The sequence below is a fragment of the Silene latifolia genome, chromosome 6 (assembly GCF_048544455.1).
Source record: "Silene latifolia isolate original U9 population chromosome 6, ASM4854445v1, whole genome shotgun sequence".
Lineage (NCBI taxonomy): Eukaryota > Viridiplantae > Streptophyta > Magnoliopsida > Caryophyllales > Caryophyllaceae > Silene > Silene latifolia.
The window spans coordinates 3571820-3590945 of NC_133531.1; the positions used below are offsets into that span (position 1 = coordinate 3571820).

Genomic DNA, 19126 nt, shown 5'->3' on the forward strand with positions numbered 1-19126 from the left:
GTCTAGAATTCGAAACAATGGGATATTTGTGCGATTTAAACCTATAGATCGAACAATGGTAATTGAATCGCAAGACCTATTGCTATCAATCGTGTTAATGTCTGAAACACACAAACAATAATGAGGATGGAACGAAACGCGTCGATCCTAGGGTTTACAGAACTTGTAAACACCAAACAAAGCAAAAGGAGGAAAAAAAAATGACCTAATATTGAACGTTGAGCATCGCCATTTGAACACAGAAGCTTACCAAGTCGAAACCCTAATCTAGAAATGGCGAACCAAACAACCAACTAAGTAAGGAACGATTTAACAACAATCAAAACCCAAAAACGGGGTATGTGGGTAAAGACGATGAGGGTTTGAGAGCAAATAATTGAGAGAATCGAAGGTAAGAGAGAGTTGGAAGGAGGAGAATGAGTGGATGAGGAATGAGGATGGATGAAAGACGTGGAATGAAACAAAGCCAAGGAATTGCGAGGTCCCGTGTTCGAACCCACGGATGAGCAATTGCTTGCGGTTATCTCGGTGGCCCCTCGTCACCAAAAAAAAAAAAAAAAAAAAGAACGATTTAGGAACGGTTGCCTTAGTAAATAGAACATCTGGGCCATCCAAAACAACCAGGCTAAGGAATTTGTTAAAGGCCCAAAAAAATAGCACAAAACATGACAGTTCGAACCGTTTAACACAATCCGCCCAACAATGAATAATATGATTTTTTTTCAACTAAATGAATAGTAGTTGGTGGTGTTCTCTTATATAAGGGGAGGGATATACACGGACCTCTTTGTTTTCCCGCTTCTTTCCTTCTTCATTCCCTTTAGCTTCTTTCCTTCCTCATTCTCCCTCAAAAAAAATGGCGAAAGCGTTCACCGACATGCTGCTCGGGTGTGGAAAGAAAGTAATTCAGGCTATGCCCCTGAATTACTGCACGGATGGATTTAGAAGAATAGTAGAGATTTGGTTCCCCTCTCCCCCCGCTCCGGTTCGTACTCCTCCTCAGCTCCGTCCAGTTCCAAACGACGAAGGTAAAGAGTAAACAGCTATACAGAAGATAGCTCGAATACGAGCGGCGAGCTGCGGTCAACGAACCGCCATGAGCGTTTTCCTAAGAGTGGTTCTTCTCGTGCTTTTAATTTCTCAAGTATATGTTTATTATTTGAATACTGTTATTCAAGCGTGGTTCTGAAAATGTGTGTTAATAGGAATGCGCAAATCAATTTCTATGTACATGCGACAGTTTAATTGAAATTAGTTATAATGTTTGTTCGACTTATTCTTTGAAATACTGTTATTCAAGTGTGATTCCGAAAATCAATTTCATGTACATCTGCAATTTAATCGAAATTAGGTCTATCGTGTTTGAGTTATTCTTAATACTGTTATTCAAGTACGGTTCCGAACTCGATTTTTTCTCGTGCTAAAATGTGCGTGTTAATAGGATGCGCAAATCAATTTCTATGTATATGCGGCAATTTAGGTGAAATTAGGTATAATGTTCGAGTTATAATAATAATAATAATAATAATAGTAATAATAATAGTAATAACAATAATAATAATAAGGGTAAATTGATAACTTATACCTTGTATAATGTCATTTTTCAAATTTTATACCTAAGATAACTTTTCTTTAAAACTTATACCTAAGATCTTAAATTTTTCCAAACTTAATACCAAGTTCGATTTCCGGCAAAAAAAATGATAAAGTGACCATTGTGCCCTTGCTCTTTAACCCATCAACACCAATTTCTCACCATTCAAAAACCAACGCCATTTAGCACACCACATTAACCCATCAACACTACTCACCAGCATATTGGCCCGTCGCCGACGACCTCGTTGCCACCCTACCACCGCCTCACCAGCGCCTTCTCTCCGTCCTCCGCCACCAATCAAGAATCGATTCCTATTTAGGACTTTGCGTTACCAGGTCACCTACCATTACTCGTCACCAACATCAATCCGTCGCCAAATCCGTCAGAATCGCGGGCCGCCATAATCGATTACATGGTGCGAAACCACCAGAATCACATGCCTCAACAATATCCTCATTACTTCTTTTTTCACTTTGCATCAATCCAATCGAGGTTTGTGGTGATGGGTTTCGTAGTGGGCTTGTAAATGATGGGTCAGATCTGGAGATGTTGAGCAGTGCATGTGGTGGTGTTGGTGTTTGGCAGTTCTTGCGGAGTTGCAGCGGTTGCACGGTGGGTCAGATTTGAAAATTGGGGCGTGTAGGTGATTGTGTTGGGCGATGTTGATGGTGGTGCTAGGTGATAATAGTGTAGGTTGGGCGGTGTTGGTGGTGTTGTTTGATAAATGTGGTAATGGTTGGTGATGCTGGTGGTGGTGTAAGGCGAGGTGGGGATGTCGTTGGCAGTGTTGGTGACTTGGTGGAGGAGATATAGTTAGTATAAGGTAAAGTTGACTAGGGGCAAAATTGGCAAACATTAACAAACTTTTTGATTAAAGATTGAATTTGATCGGAATCCGGTCATTTTTCTCGCCTGAGGTGAAACTTGGTATTAGGTATGAAGGAAAATAAGAAGTTAGGTATAAGTTTTAAAGAAAAATTATCTTAGGTATAAAATTTGAAAAATGACATTATACAAGGTATAAGTTATCAATTTACCCTAATAATAATAATAATAATAATAATAATAATAATAATAATAATAATAATAATAATAATAATAATAATAATAATAATAATAATAATAATAATAATAATAATAATAATAATAATAATAATAATAATAATAATAATAATAATAATAATAATAATAATAATAATAATAATAATAATAATAATAATAATAATAATAATAATAATAATAATAATAATAATAATAATAATAATAATAATAATAATAATAATAATAATAATAATAATAATAATAATAATAATAATAATAATAATAATAATAATAATAATAATAATAATAATAATAATAATAATAATAATAATAATAATAATAAGGATAAGGATAATAATAACAATAATAATAACCAAGAAAAAAAACGATAACAACAATAACCAGGTGACAATGCAAAACACAAATAAACTTGACAATAGTTGTGATAAAATACTAATAAAACGTGGCAAAAGTTTAGTAAATTGTAGTAAACTAGTTTTATACCTATGCAAAAATTGTACAGGCTTCATTTTAAAAATCCAAGCAAATATACTTATACGCAATGTTGTTAGGATTGAGATTCTACTTTGAATCGATGTAGAGGGTAGGATCGAATCGGCAGAATCAGATCGTACAATCGTAAGATTCTACAAATTCGCTAAATATAGTTTTTTATTTGGTAAAAATATATAATTAAAGATTAAAAGACTTATTTATACACAAAATATTGATAAAAAATGAGTTATAGTATAATTTCATGAACTGTTTCTACAAATTACGTGAAATTACGATTTTACGATATCATTATATAAAAATATATTTTAATGTGGTTACTGTGGATTAGGATCGTAGAATCGTAAGATCGTAGAATCGTATTATAATCTTGCCTTTAGAAATTTCAAATAGATCGGTGATGAGCAGGATTTAGTGATAGGGTCAAGTCTCTTACCATCAAATAAATATAACCCAATTTAATGCGTAAATCGGGGTCGAACCACAAGGATGGAGGGGTTTCTACTTAGTCTAAATAGGAGTCTAGTCTAGTCACAAATGAAAGAAAGGGAGTTGGCTTAAACTACTAGTTGTAACTAATGCAAGCAATTAAGAGAAAGTGTATACGATTGATTAAAGGCTAGGGTTTTCGGGTTCATGTAAATGGTTTTAAGAGGCAAATAAGTTGATTCAAGGAGTCAAAGGTGAGGGTTTATCCTAGGATGCAAATCAATCTCTTGATTATCCTAAAGGTGATTACCAACTCTCATTAAGCAACACACCAATCTAAGCATGCAACAAGACCACCACAAACTGTCATTTAATGGAGGAATTAAGCAACTAAGACAAAAAGCACAAGTTCCCACTCACACAATTCATCAAACACCTTGTATGCAATACTAAGAAAGACAAATAATTCACCAAAGACTCAAAATAATCAAACTATCATGCCCAATAATCCCATTTAGACTCCCCCTAAACCCTAGTAGGGGCACTAGTCACTCATATCAAAATTGTTCAAACAAACAAATAGAGAAAAACTAATAACAAAAAGAGATGACATGGTGAAGATTCAAACAATTATAAGAGGGAAAATAAAATGAAAACAATTGATTAAGCAAGTGAATAGGAGAAGAGATATACCAACAAGAGTAAAGATAATTGTTATGATTTAATAAATGAAGGAAATCCTCCAAAATCTCTCAACACAATCCCAAAAACCAAGTGTAAACTATTGATAATCACTAACACTAACTAATTTTACTAAGTAATTAATAATAATTATGGAAAGATTAAAGCTTGATTAGGGAAAGATTACAATAATTAGGGGAAGTTTTCAGATCTAGGATTGTGTGTCGAAAATGAATTAAGGAGGGGTATTTATAGTTTACAATCATTTAGGTCAAAAATTCCAAGGAAGTTCGAACCGCGGGGGAAAAGGGTCTGAGCCGGTCAACCGGCCGCCGGGTGTGGACCGGCTTAAAACTCGCTGGAACTTTTGGTGTCAATTAAATCGTCAGGTGTGGTGAGCCGGTGGACCGGCCACCGGCTCTGGACCGGCTCCAGAGGGGACTTCCGGTAGGTTGACCGATTGTGTCAGCCGGCTTGGAGTCTTCCTTCAGCTCTTCAACTTCAATGCAAGTATAGTGGGACTCTCAGCCGGTGGACCGGCTGCCGGTGGACCGGCTGCCGGTGGAGTACTGCTTCTCTTCTCTTCACTCTTCTTCTCTATGCATGCCTTGAAAGTTCCATAGCTAGCTCCCTTAGCCCTCTTCCTTATGCAAAATCTGCAATGAGGAACATATGGTTCATAGTACGGGACTAAAGCTACAAAATGGGGCTAAAAGGGGTCAAAAACCGAGTATGATCGGGAAATATGCATAGAGAAGAGTGGTGAAATTGACCAAAAATGGGAACTCATCAATAGGATCGTAAAATTCTACAAACATGATAGAATCGTATGATCCGGGATCGGTCAAACGTTTTTGGATCGTAAAATCGTAGAATCATGGGATCGAATCGGACAAAAGTTTAGTAAATTGTGGTAAACTAGTTTTATACCTGTGCGAAAAAATGTACAAGCTTCATTTAAAAAATCCAAGCAAATATACTTATACGTACGTTATATAAATATATTTTTATTAAATGAACTTAAATAAATTGAAGATTCAATTAAAAAATTCGATTTAAACTTGCTTATTTATTCAAATAAGCAATGATTTTAATATTATATTTTATTTAATATAAAAAGTAAAAAATCTTCTATAAACTTAGTTTAAAAGGGAGTAAAAATAACACAATATTATCATGACGACATATTATAAAAGAAAATATAAATTCATAAATTGAATGTTGAGACCAAACAATTCAAATGAGCTCAAATTACAATTTGGCCGACATTCTATTTCTAGTTTATGTTATAGGGTTATTATATTATTATATTGTTTTACTTTCTCATTTTAGAGGAACGTAGGAGGATGGATTTGGTTAAATATATGGTAATGTAGAAGGAAATTATATTTATGATGAAGAATCAGTTGTTGAGATTAATGTAGAGAAAGTATGTAAGAATATGTTTTAGTTTTAAATTCAAATGACCAATGTGAAAACGACCTAGCAAAAAAAAAAAAATATCACCAACTTGTTGCATATATTATTGATCCAAGTAATTGTTTGAGACGACACTAATCATATAATATCTTATAAATATCCGCCATCTTTAAATACTCTGCAAAATATTGTGGGTGGTATAACTATTAGATAAACAGACTCTTGGCAATCAACCCACAGGGTTACACGACGTCCGAGACTAAAGTGTACGACAAATACTCAGATTGAGGATTACTAACAGAACGTTGGTAAAATCAACTTGTAGTAAGAGATGTATTATAGAAAGAATAGAGAAGATGATAATCAGAATTTTGTGTGTGTTTAAAATGCTTTTGATATGATGTATATATTGTGAGAGTAAGAAGGATCCAAAAATGTGTCTCGTAAATAACATTTAGTTTTTTGTAAAATCAGCATGGTAAACCACAAAAGTCAGTACAGAAGACTGCACTATCAGTTAAAAAAAACGCAACAATCACTTATAGAAGACTGAACAATCAGTCTCAGAAATTGTGCAAAAATAATATAGAGATAAGTGATCTTACTTCCAAAAAGAGCCTACAGCACACACCGCAGGTGCTCCAGAGCCCAGAGCCAGGGCCCAGCATCGCGTAGCGTGCGCGCGCGTGTGGTGGTACGGTCCCTTTACCACTATACATCTAGTACTCCAACATAGGTGATCACTTATAAACTATATTAGTCCAACATAATTTATCAACGTGGGATAAAGAGGATTCTTATATTTGAAAATTGAAAATCATGCCAAAAATATAGTAGCTCGATGGAAGCATATATAGTAACTGTCAAATTTGATTCCATTTCCATGATTGTTTATGTTTTGGGTTACTATATTGGAAAATATCACACGACAAATATCAACGACAACATCTACAAAAATATTTCTAGCCTATTTTTCAAAAAAAAAATATCCCTTTTTTTGGGAATATCCCTTTTTTTTTGGGGGGGGGGTTATTGAAGTGTTATTCTACGTAGTAACCCTGTAATTTTTAAGATTCTAACTGTTAACCCTCCGTTTGCCAACCACCCACATGGTAACCCTGAACTTATCAAAAAAACTTCTACATGACCCTAAACTTTTATTCCGTTAAAATGTTCCGTTATTTTGCATGTTTATTAGACTAAGCTTGTTTGTTGGACTTCAAGTGTTATTCTACGTAGTAACCCTGTAATTTTTAAGATTCTAACTGTTAACCCTCCGTTTGCCAACCACCCACATGGTAACCCTGAACTTATCAAAAAAACTTCTACATGACCCTAAACTTTTATTCCGTTAAAATGTTCCGTTATTTTGCATGTTTATTAGACTAAGCTTGTTTGTTGGACTTCAAATATGCTTAAATGGCAAGTAATTGTTCTCTTCTCAACTCCATTAAATAAATAAACCCCAAATTTTCCTAATAAATAATCATGTTCTAGGTGTTGTAAGAGTATAATTCATAATCTTTTTATTATTATTATTATTATTATTATTATTATTATTATTATTATTATTATTATTATTATTATTATTATTATTATTATTATTATTATTATTATTATTATTATTATTATTATTATTATTATTATTATTATTATTATTATTATTATTGCTTAACAAGGAATATTAAAGTAGTAAATATACCGAAACACATATTACCTTTGTCATAAATTAGATTGTATTATAATTGTTAATATTATTATTATTATTATTATTATTATTATTATTATTATTGCTGTAACAAAAAACAAAGGTACGATTTGTTTCGGTATATTTACCATTTTAATATTCTTGTTAAGCAATAAAAATGATGATAATAATAATGATAATAAAAATATTATGAATTATACTCTTACCATACCTAGAATATGATTATTTGTTAGGATAATTTTTGGTTTATTTGTTTAATTGAGTTGAGAAAACCACAATTACTTTGCCATTTAAGCATTTGATGTCTAAAAAATAAGCCCAAGTCCAATAAACATGCAAACTAAAGGAGTATTTTAACGGAATAAAAGTTGGGGGTCACGAAGAATTTTTTTTATAAGTTCAGGGTTACCTTGTGGGTGGTGGAAAAACAAAAGGGTTACCGGGTAGAATTCATAAAAACACAGGGTTACCATGTAGAAAAACCCTTATTTTTTTTTAACGTGTGTACTAAGAGCATACATTAATAAGCCTAATAAATCTAATAGGGAAATATTTGTGATACGGTGTCGCAACCTAATCAAAGATACCCTAAATTTGGCTAACAAATTAATGTAGTAAAGTAAGGGTCGAACACAAGGAGACGAGAATTGCGTCATGAAATGCTATGAGTAGGAATCTATCTAGGTCGATTCAATTGGTTGTTTGGTTTGGTTTGATAACTTGCAAATAAAATGATGCAAAATTCAGTATGATAAAAGAGTGTAGGGGAGTCGGGTCACACATACAATTATATAGATGTTCATGTTAAATTTGGAATAGATAATATTGTCAATTGTTTAGGTTTTATGACAACCACCTCTCGGCCTTATTGTCAACCATAGAATGGCTTCTAACGAGCTCTTGCTATGGCTAGGTTGGTCTACTAAAACATGTTTAGTCTAAATCATTTTCGTGCCTCTCGACTTATAAAAGTGAATTAACTAATTAATCTAAGATAATGATCAATTATCAAAGATTAGCAATTATAACGAACATGTGATAGAAACTATTAAACAATATTACATCATCCTAATTTAACATTTATAAATACTAATCATGCGTGGTTTCCCTAATCCCTAGAAATATGAAACTACTTACTCATGATGGAAATTAAACTAATAACAATATATGAAAAGGCAAGCATGATAACAATAGAATTATAACTAAATCAAATTATAAGAATTATGAATAAACTAAATAATGATAACATATGAAAAGGTGAAATTGCTAAAGATGAGAAACGTAATATGAAATGCGAGAATTAAACTATGGTGTATTAACGTGATAATAAAATGTAATAACAAACTAATATTGTAATGCTAATTACAATAATGCAAAGACTATGAAATAACGATAATGAAGATTGAAAATAACGAAATAAACAAGAAATGTAAATATCGTAACAAGAGAACTTGGAGCTTGAATAAGAAAAAACTCAAATAACAACCAAAAATAACTTGAATGGAAAGATTATATTATTTAGAACCAAAAACTTAATGTAAATTGTTTAACAAAGGAAATGCTCAACAAAATGTAAACTAATGAAAGCTTAAGAGAATCGTGTGCTAAGCATGTAAAAGAGTATAAAAGAGTGTAAGAAGATGTAAAAGAGATGACCCCCTAATTAAGGCCATTACTTATAGTGAAATAGGGGCAAAACGTGAACAATTATGGAGAAGGTAACCCCGATCGGGGTCGTAGGATTCCGGCTATATTCTCTTAATTCTTGATTAATTGCTCAAAGGAATCCCATGTCTACGATTAATGCCTCTTAATTCACCCGGTTAATTGCTTAATAACATCTTAAGGGAATCTCTAAACTTGTTACTTGGACTTGCTTGACTTGGACTTTTCTTTGGGCCAATTCCATTTCTTCACTTGTTCATCAACCCTAGCTTCATTTTTTCATGCCCGGGATTCCTTTACTCAGTTTTCTCCAAAATGCCCTTCCTTTTGCATGTCATGTTTCTTTTAGCCTCGTGATCTCTTAGTGCTTGCGCATTCGGCGGGAAAAAGTTATAAAAGTTATATTTCCTACAAAATACAATAAAACAAGCAAAGACACTAGGATACGGAATTAGCTCACAAGTACACTAATAAAAGTGTGATATTTAATCAAAACCGAGCGAAAATAAGGGGTAAAATCATATATAAAATGAACACATCAATTTGCAACATATTTTCATCAGAAATGCAAGTATAAACTTAATTTAACAATAATTAATGAGAATATCTTACAAATTTCCTTCCTTTTAAGCTAGTATTTTGTTCACGTTTTACATAACTGTCGTCTTAAGCGAGGCTAGTAACTGATTATCGGTATATGCATGTGTCATTCAAATATCTACTGACATATTCTACCTTTTTTTATTTATATATGAATTATAAAAGTACGTAGTTCCTATGTCCCAATTATTTATTTACCTTTTTATTCCTTGTGTGAGATACTTCATCCATCCAAAAATAATCTTCCTAATTGACTTGCACACTCCGTTTAACTCGATTTTTCTCCATTTTTATAAATAATTTTTCATTTAAAAAATTATTTTTGTGAAAGATTTTTGTATGATAAATATAATTTTTTTATTATTTTAACACTTATTATGGTCAAGTTTCTTTGACCTCAACAGCCAAATTAGGAAGTATGTTCATATACAATTTTCCTATAAATGTAAAAAATTTCTTTGTGGAAAACATTAAGGGCATGTTTGATATCGCTTGAGGAAAACTATTTTCGCTTTTAGAAATGAGTTTTTAATAAGTTATTTCTTAATAAAACTGTTGTAGTTTGGCCTAACATTTTACAAAAGACGACTTCTCAACAAGACTTTTTACATAAGCGGATGAAAAATAAATTTTTTTGTTGAAAAGTATATCAAGATGGGTTTGGATTTGTAGAGAATGAAAAAAATGAATTAATAAGTATTATTTTTATTTTATTTTTGACATGTTTACAACATACAATTTGTCATTTATGCATTAAAAATCTTTAAAATAAAAGTAAAAGCTAGAAGCACCAAATTGGTGTTTCTACTTCTAGCTCTCAAAATTGACTTTTGGGCTTAAAAGAAGTTGTTTTAACTTCTTAAAAATTGATTGTTTAACCTAGCTTGTGCTTATTAAGTGGAAAAACACTTCTAAAAATCGGGCCAAACATCACCTAAGAATATATCTTCTGCTTAAATTTAAGTCTTATATAACAGAAATTTCTCATGATACTCCTTAATTTTGTCAGATTTTCCATGATACCTCTACTTTTAAGAATCTCTCTGTGGTACCCTTGAGGTTTCATTTTTATGCCCATGGTACCCCTTAATGTAACGTCCGTTAACGGAACGTTAAATTTTGATGACGTGGCAATAATTAGGAAATTAAAAATTATTAATAAATATGCAATAAAAAATAAAAGTTTGGACAATTCCATGGTACCCTTGTATTTTATATATTTTTCCCCAGATATCTCTAAATTACAATAAAAGAAGCACCAAGTTCTCCCATTACAATTCATCACCGAAAACATTAACAAGGTTATGGTTTAAGAAGAGTTTATCTAGAAATTAAATCATGACTTATTTGGCTATGTTAATTCAGTAGAAGAAGCTCGACAAATGTCCAACATGGTTATGTTAGCTAAAAGAAAGATTTGAGCAATGTGAAATTTGCGCTTATATTAAAACTGTACCTTTTTGTAGATTGTCATCTAAAATTATTTTAAATTTTAAAAGCAATGTGCACTTAATATTAGACCTAATAAAATAAACCTGAACCCAAAAAATTGGTCGAAAATATTTCAATTAATAACAGATCGAATACCTGATATGAGTAACAAGAATAGTAACTAACCGTAATCCAACGCTATCCGGATAATTATTCAAAAGTGGATCTTGAACAAATTGGGTTGGACTAAACTAGCAAGAGCAGGAAGCCAGGAAAGTATTGATCCATTTACAAACCCCGGAGTTTTATTTCATTCGTTTCTCCTAAATGGCAAGTGTTTCTTCACTGCGGCATTTCGTCGAACATCTTCTGTGCAACCTTCATGAATTCATCAATGTTCAATTTTAATCGATTTTGTTTGTTTAATTCTGCAGTCTGTGACGATTCACACTAATTTGGGCGACATTAAGTGCGAAATCTTCTGCGATGAAGTTCCTAGAGCTGCTGAGGTTACTGCAATTTTCTTGACTTTTTATTCGTCGATTTTTTTTTTTTTTTGTTATTGTAATGTTAATTAATTTAGATTGAGTGTTTCTTATGAACAGAAATAATCTGACATATAGTAATTTGATGTAGAATATTGTTTAGGAGTTTAATGTAATTGAACTGTCCGAGTATAATTGACGTGTATCATCTATGTTACTCTGATTCGGCTGCGAGTCTCGACACGACATGATGTTGTAGTACTGGATACAGTTGTTTTCCGCGAAATTTTCAAGTTTTTAGTCTAAAATGAAGTGTTTTCGTGTCGGACAGAATTTTGGGGGGGGGGGCGAACGACTAATTTCATAAGGTATATTTGAAGAAAATTCGGAAATTAACTAAAAACTTCGAAAATTTCATCCGCCATGAGGGCGACCGCCTCGCTAGCCGCCCCCCAGCTCCACCACTGAGTGCATCTGATCACAAAAGGTTGAGGACATGAGGAGTTTTTTTAGCAAGAGATTGATTTATGTATCTGTGTTACAGTGGTGTAGTCAGAATTTATAAGTACGGGGGCGAAAATTTCTGGGGGAAAGCTATTAATGGAATAATGTCTGCTAGGAAAGAACCAAAAATTTTAACCGTAAATTTTAAAATTTGAAATGTTGAGGGTGATCGTCCCTGCAAGCACCCTAGTTCCGCCATTGGTTGTGTACAAGTCCATGTCGCATGAATTATGTGTGTCATGCATTTGCTATGCAAAAGCTAGTTGATTGTCCATTGATTTTGCCTTTTGTACTTGCTCAAAATCGTTGGTTCTCTTTGATTTCCATGTGATGAGAACACACACTTTTCTTTAGTTACAAGCTTTCTTGAATTTTTTCATTCAATAAGGGCTTGTTACTCTGAAAATTTCTGGTGAAAGAGGGTTTAGAATTGTGGGACTGCAATTGTTGTCGATCTTATGTTTGATATAATAGCAGGGAGGAAAAGTAAAATCACTGGCAGATATATCATTTCAACTGTGAAATGCTTGTTATACTTTCAGTGATCGATTATCTGTCATTCTGCAGAATTTCTTGGCTTTGTGTGCCAGTGGGTACTATGATGGGACCATATTTCATCGGAACATTAAGGGTTTTATGATCCAAGGAGGAGATCCAACAGGCACAGGCAAGGGCGGTACCAGCATATGGGGCAAAAAGTTCAACGACGAAATAAGAGAATCCCTTAAAGTAAGATTTGAATTCGTACTCTTTTCATAGAGATGAATGGGTCTACTTATCCAAACCAATGTAGATAAAATATGTTAATCCTCCATTGATTGAAATGATGTATTTAGATTTGGTTTCAACTTCTGATTTGAGACAACCCAATTTACTAATTTAGTAGCCAAATATCGTCTTACATTTGATGAAGTTGCTACGCCAACTTAATGGATTGCGTTATGTATCTTGATGACAGTTCTTGGAGCGAGATTTGCATTTTAACAAGTTTCAAGCTTTTACCGTTTGCTGTATACTATTCTGATAACTTGCATTTTGTCCTTCTGTTCTCGCAGCACAATGCTAGGGGGATACTAGCGATGGCAAATAGTGGTCCAAATACCAATGGGAGCCAATTCTTCATAACATATGCTAAGCAACCCCATCTTAATGGAATATACACTGTCTTTGGGAAGGTGATCCATGGTTTCGAAGTGCTAGACATTATGGAGAAGGTAAATATACATGATTTTCTTGAGCTTTTAACTTGTTTTAAGGATTCGTTGGTGATCAGAGTGTCTTTACTATTTAGTGGCTTAGTTTGTGTACTATCCTCTGCTTACGTGTTTTTGCGTATCAGGCTAAAGTGTTCTCTTTTAAGGAGTTAGTTCATAGTTACGCTCATTTTGGGCCATAACATGAAACTTTTTCACAAAATAGTTATGTTGACACTGTGACACCATGTTGTATCCGACACTTGGAAGTCGGAACCGAGTCAGAGTAACATGCCTTTATATCTTATCGTATAGAAAACCAGATGACGGCACTAACTCCACAATCTTTTCAGAGTAAAGTGGTCATACTATAGCTGAGAAACAATTGATTGGTTTTTCCCCCTCAGTGATACTTTATTTCTCTATCATGGCAATACTATCACACTGCTACCTCTGCGGCTATTGGGTGTATCTACTGTCAGTTATACTCTATTATTAGAACTTAACTTGACCAATTTTCAGAATGGTTCTGATATGGGCCGAAATTCCTTGTTTTTGGATAAAAACCCGTACAATAGCCTCATTTCATTGTATTAGCAGGAATTAGAGAGTTAAAATAGGATTCACTTTTCTGAGTTTGATGGTAATTAAAGAGGGATGAAAATAGACTACTAGCAAACCCAATGAGAAACAAATGACGACAAACTTATTGGAAGTTCATGGGTAAGGATAAGGAGCTGCCACTATTGCTTCAGCGAGAGCCATTGAATATCTGAGTTCTGACGCCAATTTAAAAATCAATTTCTTTCTAATTTTAATATGAAATTAAGTAATTAATGTGTGGCTCAAGAGAGACTATTACCGTCAGATTTTTGATAACCAGGCATGCTGCGGATTAGGGAGTTACAGGGGCTGGAAGTTTTATTGTTTTTTGTAGAAAATTTTAAATTTATGATTGTGTTAGTTATCTGTTGTAATTATACAATGGTCTTACACAAGACTGATTGCCATTTCTGAGTATATAAACCATGAAATTCGTGATGAACTCGGATGAAGTTCGTTAACAACATACTAATAAAGTTTTCCTTGTTTGAGCAGACACAGACAGGGGCAGGGGATAGGCCTCTTGCAGAAATCAGGCTCAACCGTGTCACTATTCATGCTAATCCCGTTGCTGGTTGATATCCAAAATTCTGAACACTTGTTACGGTGAACTTATAAACATTGACCCACTTCTTCTTCACAAGTGTCGGAATAGTGTGAAGGATTCTGAGAAAGCTGACAACTCTTGCTCTGCACCGTGTGAATCTCGGATGACTGTAACTAATGATAACTTGTAATTTCTCAAAACATAGCAACTTCTTGCCTTGTTTTCAGAACAATTGCCTTTCTGCAAACTCTAAACATTTGGTATGACTGTATGGCACTATGACCCTTGTAGCTTCAAGCTGTCACGAATTTTCCATTATTCCGAACTCTGTAAAAAATGCAAGATATCAACGTGTTTTGCAACAAGTTTTGAATGATGCGTCTTTGATGGTTTCTGAACTCGTAAATAGGTTGCTGCTTGCTAGAATTGCCATCTAATTACTGAAGACGCTAAGCGGCTGTCGCCTATCATATATTTGACGGAAAAAAAAAAGTTTTACAATAACCATGCTGATAGTTGTACAAAAAATTGCATTAACCAAATACTAATTCCCAAGAAAAATAAAATACGTTTATCATTGCTGACTACTCTTTAAAACCCGTTAACGGAAAAAAAACTCGGTTCAATTCTAACTGCGTCAATTCTTGAGCTTCCATGCCTCAAACTCGGCCGTACTCAACATAAAGGAACTAGCATTCCTATGACCACCACCACCATATTTCTGTGAAACAAGAGTGGTATCTTCAGTATCGACACTCCGCAGGCTAATTTTCAACATCTGGTCATTTCCGAGCTCAGGAACTCTGTATACAACTGCTCCAATTCCCCTAAGGTTTTGGTCGCGACTTTTGCAGGCTAATTGATGCCCAAGTTCACTCCTCATCTCTGAAAGAGCCTCATCGGCATTGACAGCTAAACAGCACCCTATATCCTTGTCTCCGAGGGATATTACAAACGACTGCTCTAGGGCCTCGGTTATCAACTTTTGCTTGTGACTCAAGCTTACCATGCCTTGCTTGATAACATCGTCGAGGTTTAATGCAAGCAGTTGGTTGAACACCGATGGGTTTTCATTAAAATTGAACTCGATGTTTGAATCCTTCATCCCGCTGCTAAAAGCTTTGCTATTCTCAAGACGCCACCTCCAAAGATCGACATCCTCAATGTACTCGTACATTTTTCTCATTCGTTCAAATTCAGCAAGCGCTAACTCGTGGTTGTTTCCAATCTCTTCGGAAAGCTTTTGCTTGAAGTAATCATGTGCAATTGTTGCTCCACTCCTATTCATATCAATCACTTGTGCCACGTTTTTACTCAACGAGGTCTCTCCACCCAATGTCTCAAGCGCGGTTTTATGGTGGTCTAGAATGATCACCTTCTTCACTTTGGAGGACAGATCCTGAACAAAACCGGTGGGACCCACAAAATCTAAAAGGTAGACATGACTGATTTCTTTCAAGGGCAACTGATCTACCCTGATAGGACTGTAAACGGTATTTGGAAAGAATGAGACGGGAGATGAGGTAGCAGAAAAGTACAGGTGCGCAGCAAGTGCAGCAAACACACCATCAGGACAAGGATAGTGGTAAAGCACAGCAGCTTTTGTCTTAGCATTATTCATGGTAGAAAAAATTCGGTTCAGTAAGGAGGTTCGCGGTGAAGCAATGCTCGAGAACATAAACTCAGTTCATGAGATACACCTTCGGCCTTTCTTGCGCACCTGAAAGGTCATTACGAGTATATCAGTCAAGTACAGTACTATATTAATGTGGCCTAGGTGTTTTTCGGGTTCAAGTAACCGTTTAGTTCATATTACATGGTAGGATTCTTATATGAAAGACACACCAAGATGGCAAGATGTATAAGTGCTGTTAATGACATAAAGATCCCGGAAATGTGATTTCCTTGTCTTTTACCTACAAGTATTACAGTAAAATATCACGGTAACTACAGTTCGTATGTATGAAAATAGCAAACAAAAAGAACAAAAAAATAAAAATAAACAGGCAATTGCCTCACAAAACTCTCTGGAAAAGCATCAATTTCATTTTTGAAAGCTAATTGTACATGGATCAAAGTTATTCTTTATTATAATAACCTTTTAGATAATTATAGGGTTGAATCAAATCGAGTCAAGTACCGGATTGATTTCATGATTAGAACTCAGTAAACATAGGCTTTGTATACATGCTGACAACAAGAAACTACTCCCTGCGTCCTCGGTCATTTGTTGACCTATTCCATTTTTGGGTGTTTCAGTCAATTGGTATCCTTTCTATTTTAAGAATGAATTTGATGATCAAATTATTCACTTGTCATTTAGTAATTGACCGTCTCCCTTTTCCTTGGTCTTTGTGCCAAAACAAAAGGACAACAATTGACATGGACGGAGGGAGTAGTTTAGATTATAACACAGATAACCTCAACAATTTTACATTCCTGAGACAATGCCAACATGGAACCTATCACCAATACATGCTACTAGTTTAATTAGATGTTTAATTGAGTCGTCTCCCATGTAAAACCGTCTCATATAACAACCTACTGCCTCAAAACCCTGCCAATAGCGGGGTAAAGGGGTCGTAGGCCAGGAGCCCGGGACGAAACAGAATAACAAATAACAAATAACAAATTCATAGTTAAAAAAAAAAAAAAAAAAAAAAAAAAGCAAAAAAAATTGCAATTTTTTGACGACCCAGATTAGGATTATCAGTATTCAACAAGTTTAGGCTTTATTGGAAGAAGAAGTTAAAGAAGGGTAAATTATAGAGTTTGAGGGAGAGGCAGTGGTTACCTGAAAGAGCCAAACTGCAGCCAGAAATCACGGTTCTTCGGTGATGCCGTAAAAACAAAGAGGAGTCGGCTTGCTTAAGTTAGTCTCTAGATGAATGAGAGATTTGGATTTTGGAATACCAAATTATCAAGGAGTCGTCAGATTATCCAAACCCTTTTAAGTCTTAAGATTCTGTCACATCAGTTTTTTACTAACTTTTTTTTTTTTTTTTTTTTTTTTTTTTTTTTTTTATTGTTCAGACTAAATTCGACAGACTTACCCAGACTCTACTTTTTCACTCCACTTTATTTTTTTAACAAAAAGAAAGGACACATGTTGTTCATCTATTGGCTAATTTTTCTTTAAGGTGGGGGTCAAGACTCACCCAAAGTTTTAAGTTGAGTCTTTGATTTCTAAGACTCAACTTAAGACTTTGTAAAGACTAGGGTAGATTATTGGTAATCTTGAGATAATCTTACCCTTAGACATTAGGCTACCTAAACTTGGCAAAACCAACCCGATTTGATAAGGTTATTTCAAGATCCGAAATTGATCGAAGCAAAGATCCGAAGATGACTCAAATCCCGGGTTAACCAGCAGAAGTTGACACAGAGTTTGTTGGGCTTGTAATTCACCCAATTTGAAATGGCTGACTCGAAAGTGACTTATAGAGTTGTAGGTTGTAGACTTGTAGTGGCTCAAAATAGTTAATTTGAAGTGACATTGGTCGACATGTGAACTCGTCTTCGCAATGAAAAAATGGATTTATAAGATTTCTAAAAGTTCGTCAAATTAACTCAATTCATTTATTTAAACAAATAATTATGAGAATCGATGATACTAAACTTGACAAAGCTGTCTTGAAACAAAGGACTTAAATTGAATAATAATGTGACTCATAATCAAAATAATCGAACCTAAACTGGCCTGTTTCAAAATTTTATATCTTCACTAAGGCTTTATTTGACAAAACTAGTTGAAAAGCTAATCGAAACATAGCTGTTTTTTGTTTTGTTAATGTCATTTAATGTGTTGGGTTATTATGTTTGTGATGTAAGGGTAGTTTCGTCATTTAGTTAAGTTAATTACTTTGTGTTTTTCTTAGTTTATTTCAAATTTCGATAATTATTTATTTATAAAAAAAATATGATGTTATTCAATTTAGTACATTATTTAAAAAAAAATAAAATAAAATGAGTAAATTAGATTTTACTCCCTTTTAAAATCAACTTTTTTAAAATTACTCCCTTTTAATTTTTTTTTTTTGCTAAAATTACTCCCTTAAGTTATAATTTTTGCTAAAATTGCTCCAAACACCAATTTAAGTGACTTATTTCGTCTGTTTTTTAACTTATTCCATTTGTGGCTTAACTAATCTATACTTTGAAAGGTATAACTATGTAGACAAATGTAAGGGGAGTTCAAAATAGAGAAAATAAGTCACCTAATTGTGTGTTTTGAAGCACTTTTAGGAAAAAAAAATGCAACTTAAGAGAATAATTTTAGCAAAAATGTAACTTGAGGGAGTAATTTTAGCAAAAAATGCAACTTAAGGGAGTAATTTTAAAAAAAGATTTTAAAAGGAAGTAATTTTAAAAAAGTTGATTTCAAAAGCGAGCAAAATCTAATTTACTCAAAAATTAATTGGTGTTTTGTAGAAAATGTAGTATTTTATTTATTTGTTTTGGGTTGAAAGAGTCATTCAAATATGCCCCTAACTCGACTTTTGCTATTTTTATCAAAAATTAAAATCGGCATATTTTTTAGTCAAATACTAAAAATTTATTTATTAACACTAAAAAGTAGTTACTCTAAAAAGTCAAATAAGAAGGTCGATAAAAAAGGAGGGGCGGGACTCCTTCAGGCTTTAACACCACTAGATTTTACCCTTGCGGGAACTTTTGCGGAGGTTTAACCGTTTAAACTTGAGACCACCA

The 19126-nt window shown here is 33.7% G+C and overlaps 2 protein-coding genes across 3 annotated transcripts; one reads left to right on the plus strand and one right to left on the minus strand.

Annotated features, from left to right (window-relative positions):
• Nucleotides 1–11289: 11289 nt before the first annotated feature.
• On the plus strand, nucleotides 11290–14809 carry LOC141586012 (peptidyl-prolyl cis-trans isomerase CYP18-1). The gene is made up of 5 exons (XM_074407108.1): nucleotides 11290–11414; nucleotides 11519–11593; nucleotides 12641–12802; nucleotides 13129–13287; nucleotides 14365–14809. The coding sequence occupies exons 1-5, from the start codon at nucleotides 11412–11414 to the stop codon at nucleotides 14446–14448; spliced, it is 483 nt and encodes a 160-aa protein (XP_074263209.1). The 5' UTR covers nucleotides 11290–11411; the 3' UTR covers nucleotides 14449–14809.
• A 48-nt stretch (nucleotides 14810–14857) lies between these two features.
• LOC141586011 (uncharacterized) lies at nucleotides 14858–17337 on the minus strand. 2 transcript variants are annotated; one of them, XM_074407106.1, is made up of 3 exons: nucleotides 17211–17337; nucleotides 16262–16332; nucleotides 14858–16136 (listed from the first exon to the last, which is right to left on the minus strand). In XM_074407106.1, the coding sequence occupies exon 3, from the start codon at nucleotides 16092–16094 to the stop codon at nucleotides 15054–15056; it is 1041 nt and encodes a 346-aa protein (XP_074263207.1). In that variant the 5' UTR covers nucleotides 16095–16136; nucleotides 16262–16332; nucleotides 17211–17337; the 3' UTR covers nucleotides 14858–15053. The 2 variants fall into 2 exon arrangements, with proteins under 2 accessions (XP_074263207.1, XP_074263208.1); XM_074407107.1 differs by lacking the exon at nucleotides 16262–16332.
• Between the last annotated feature and the right edge of the window lie 1789 nt (nucleotides 17338–19126).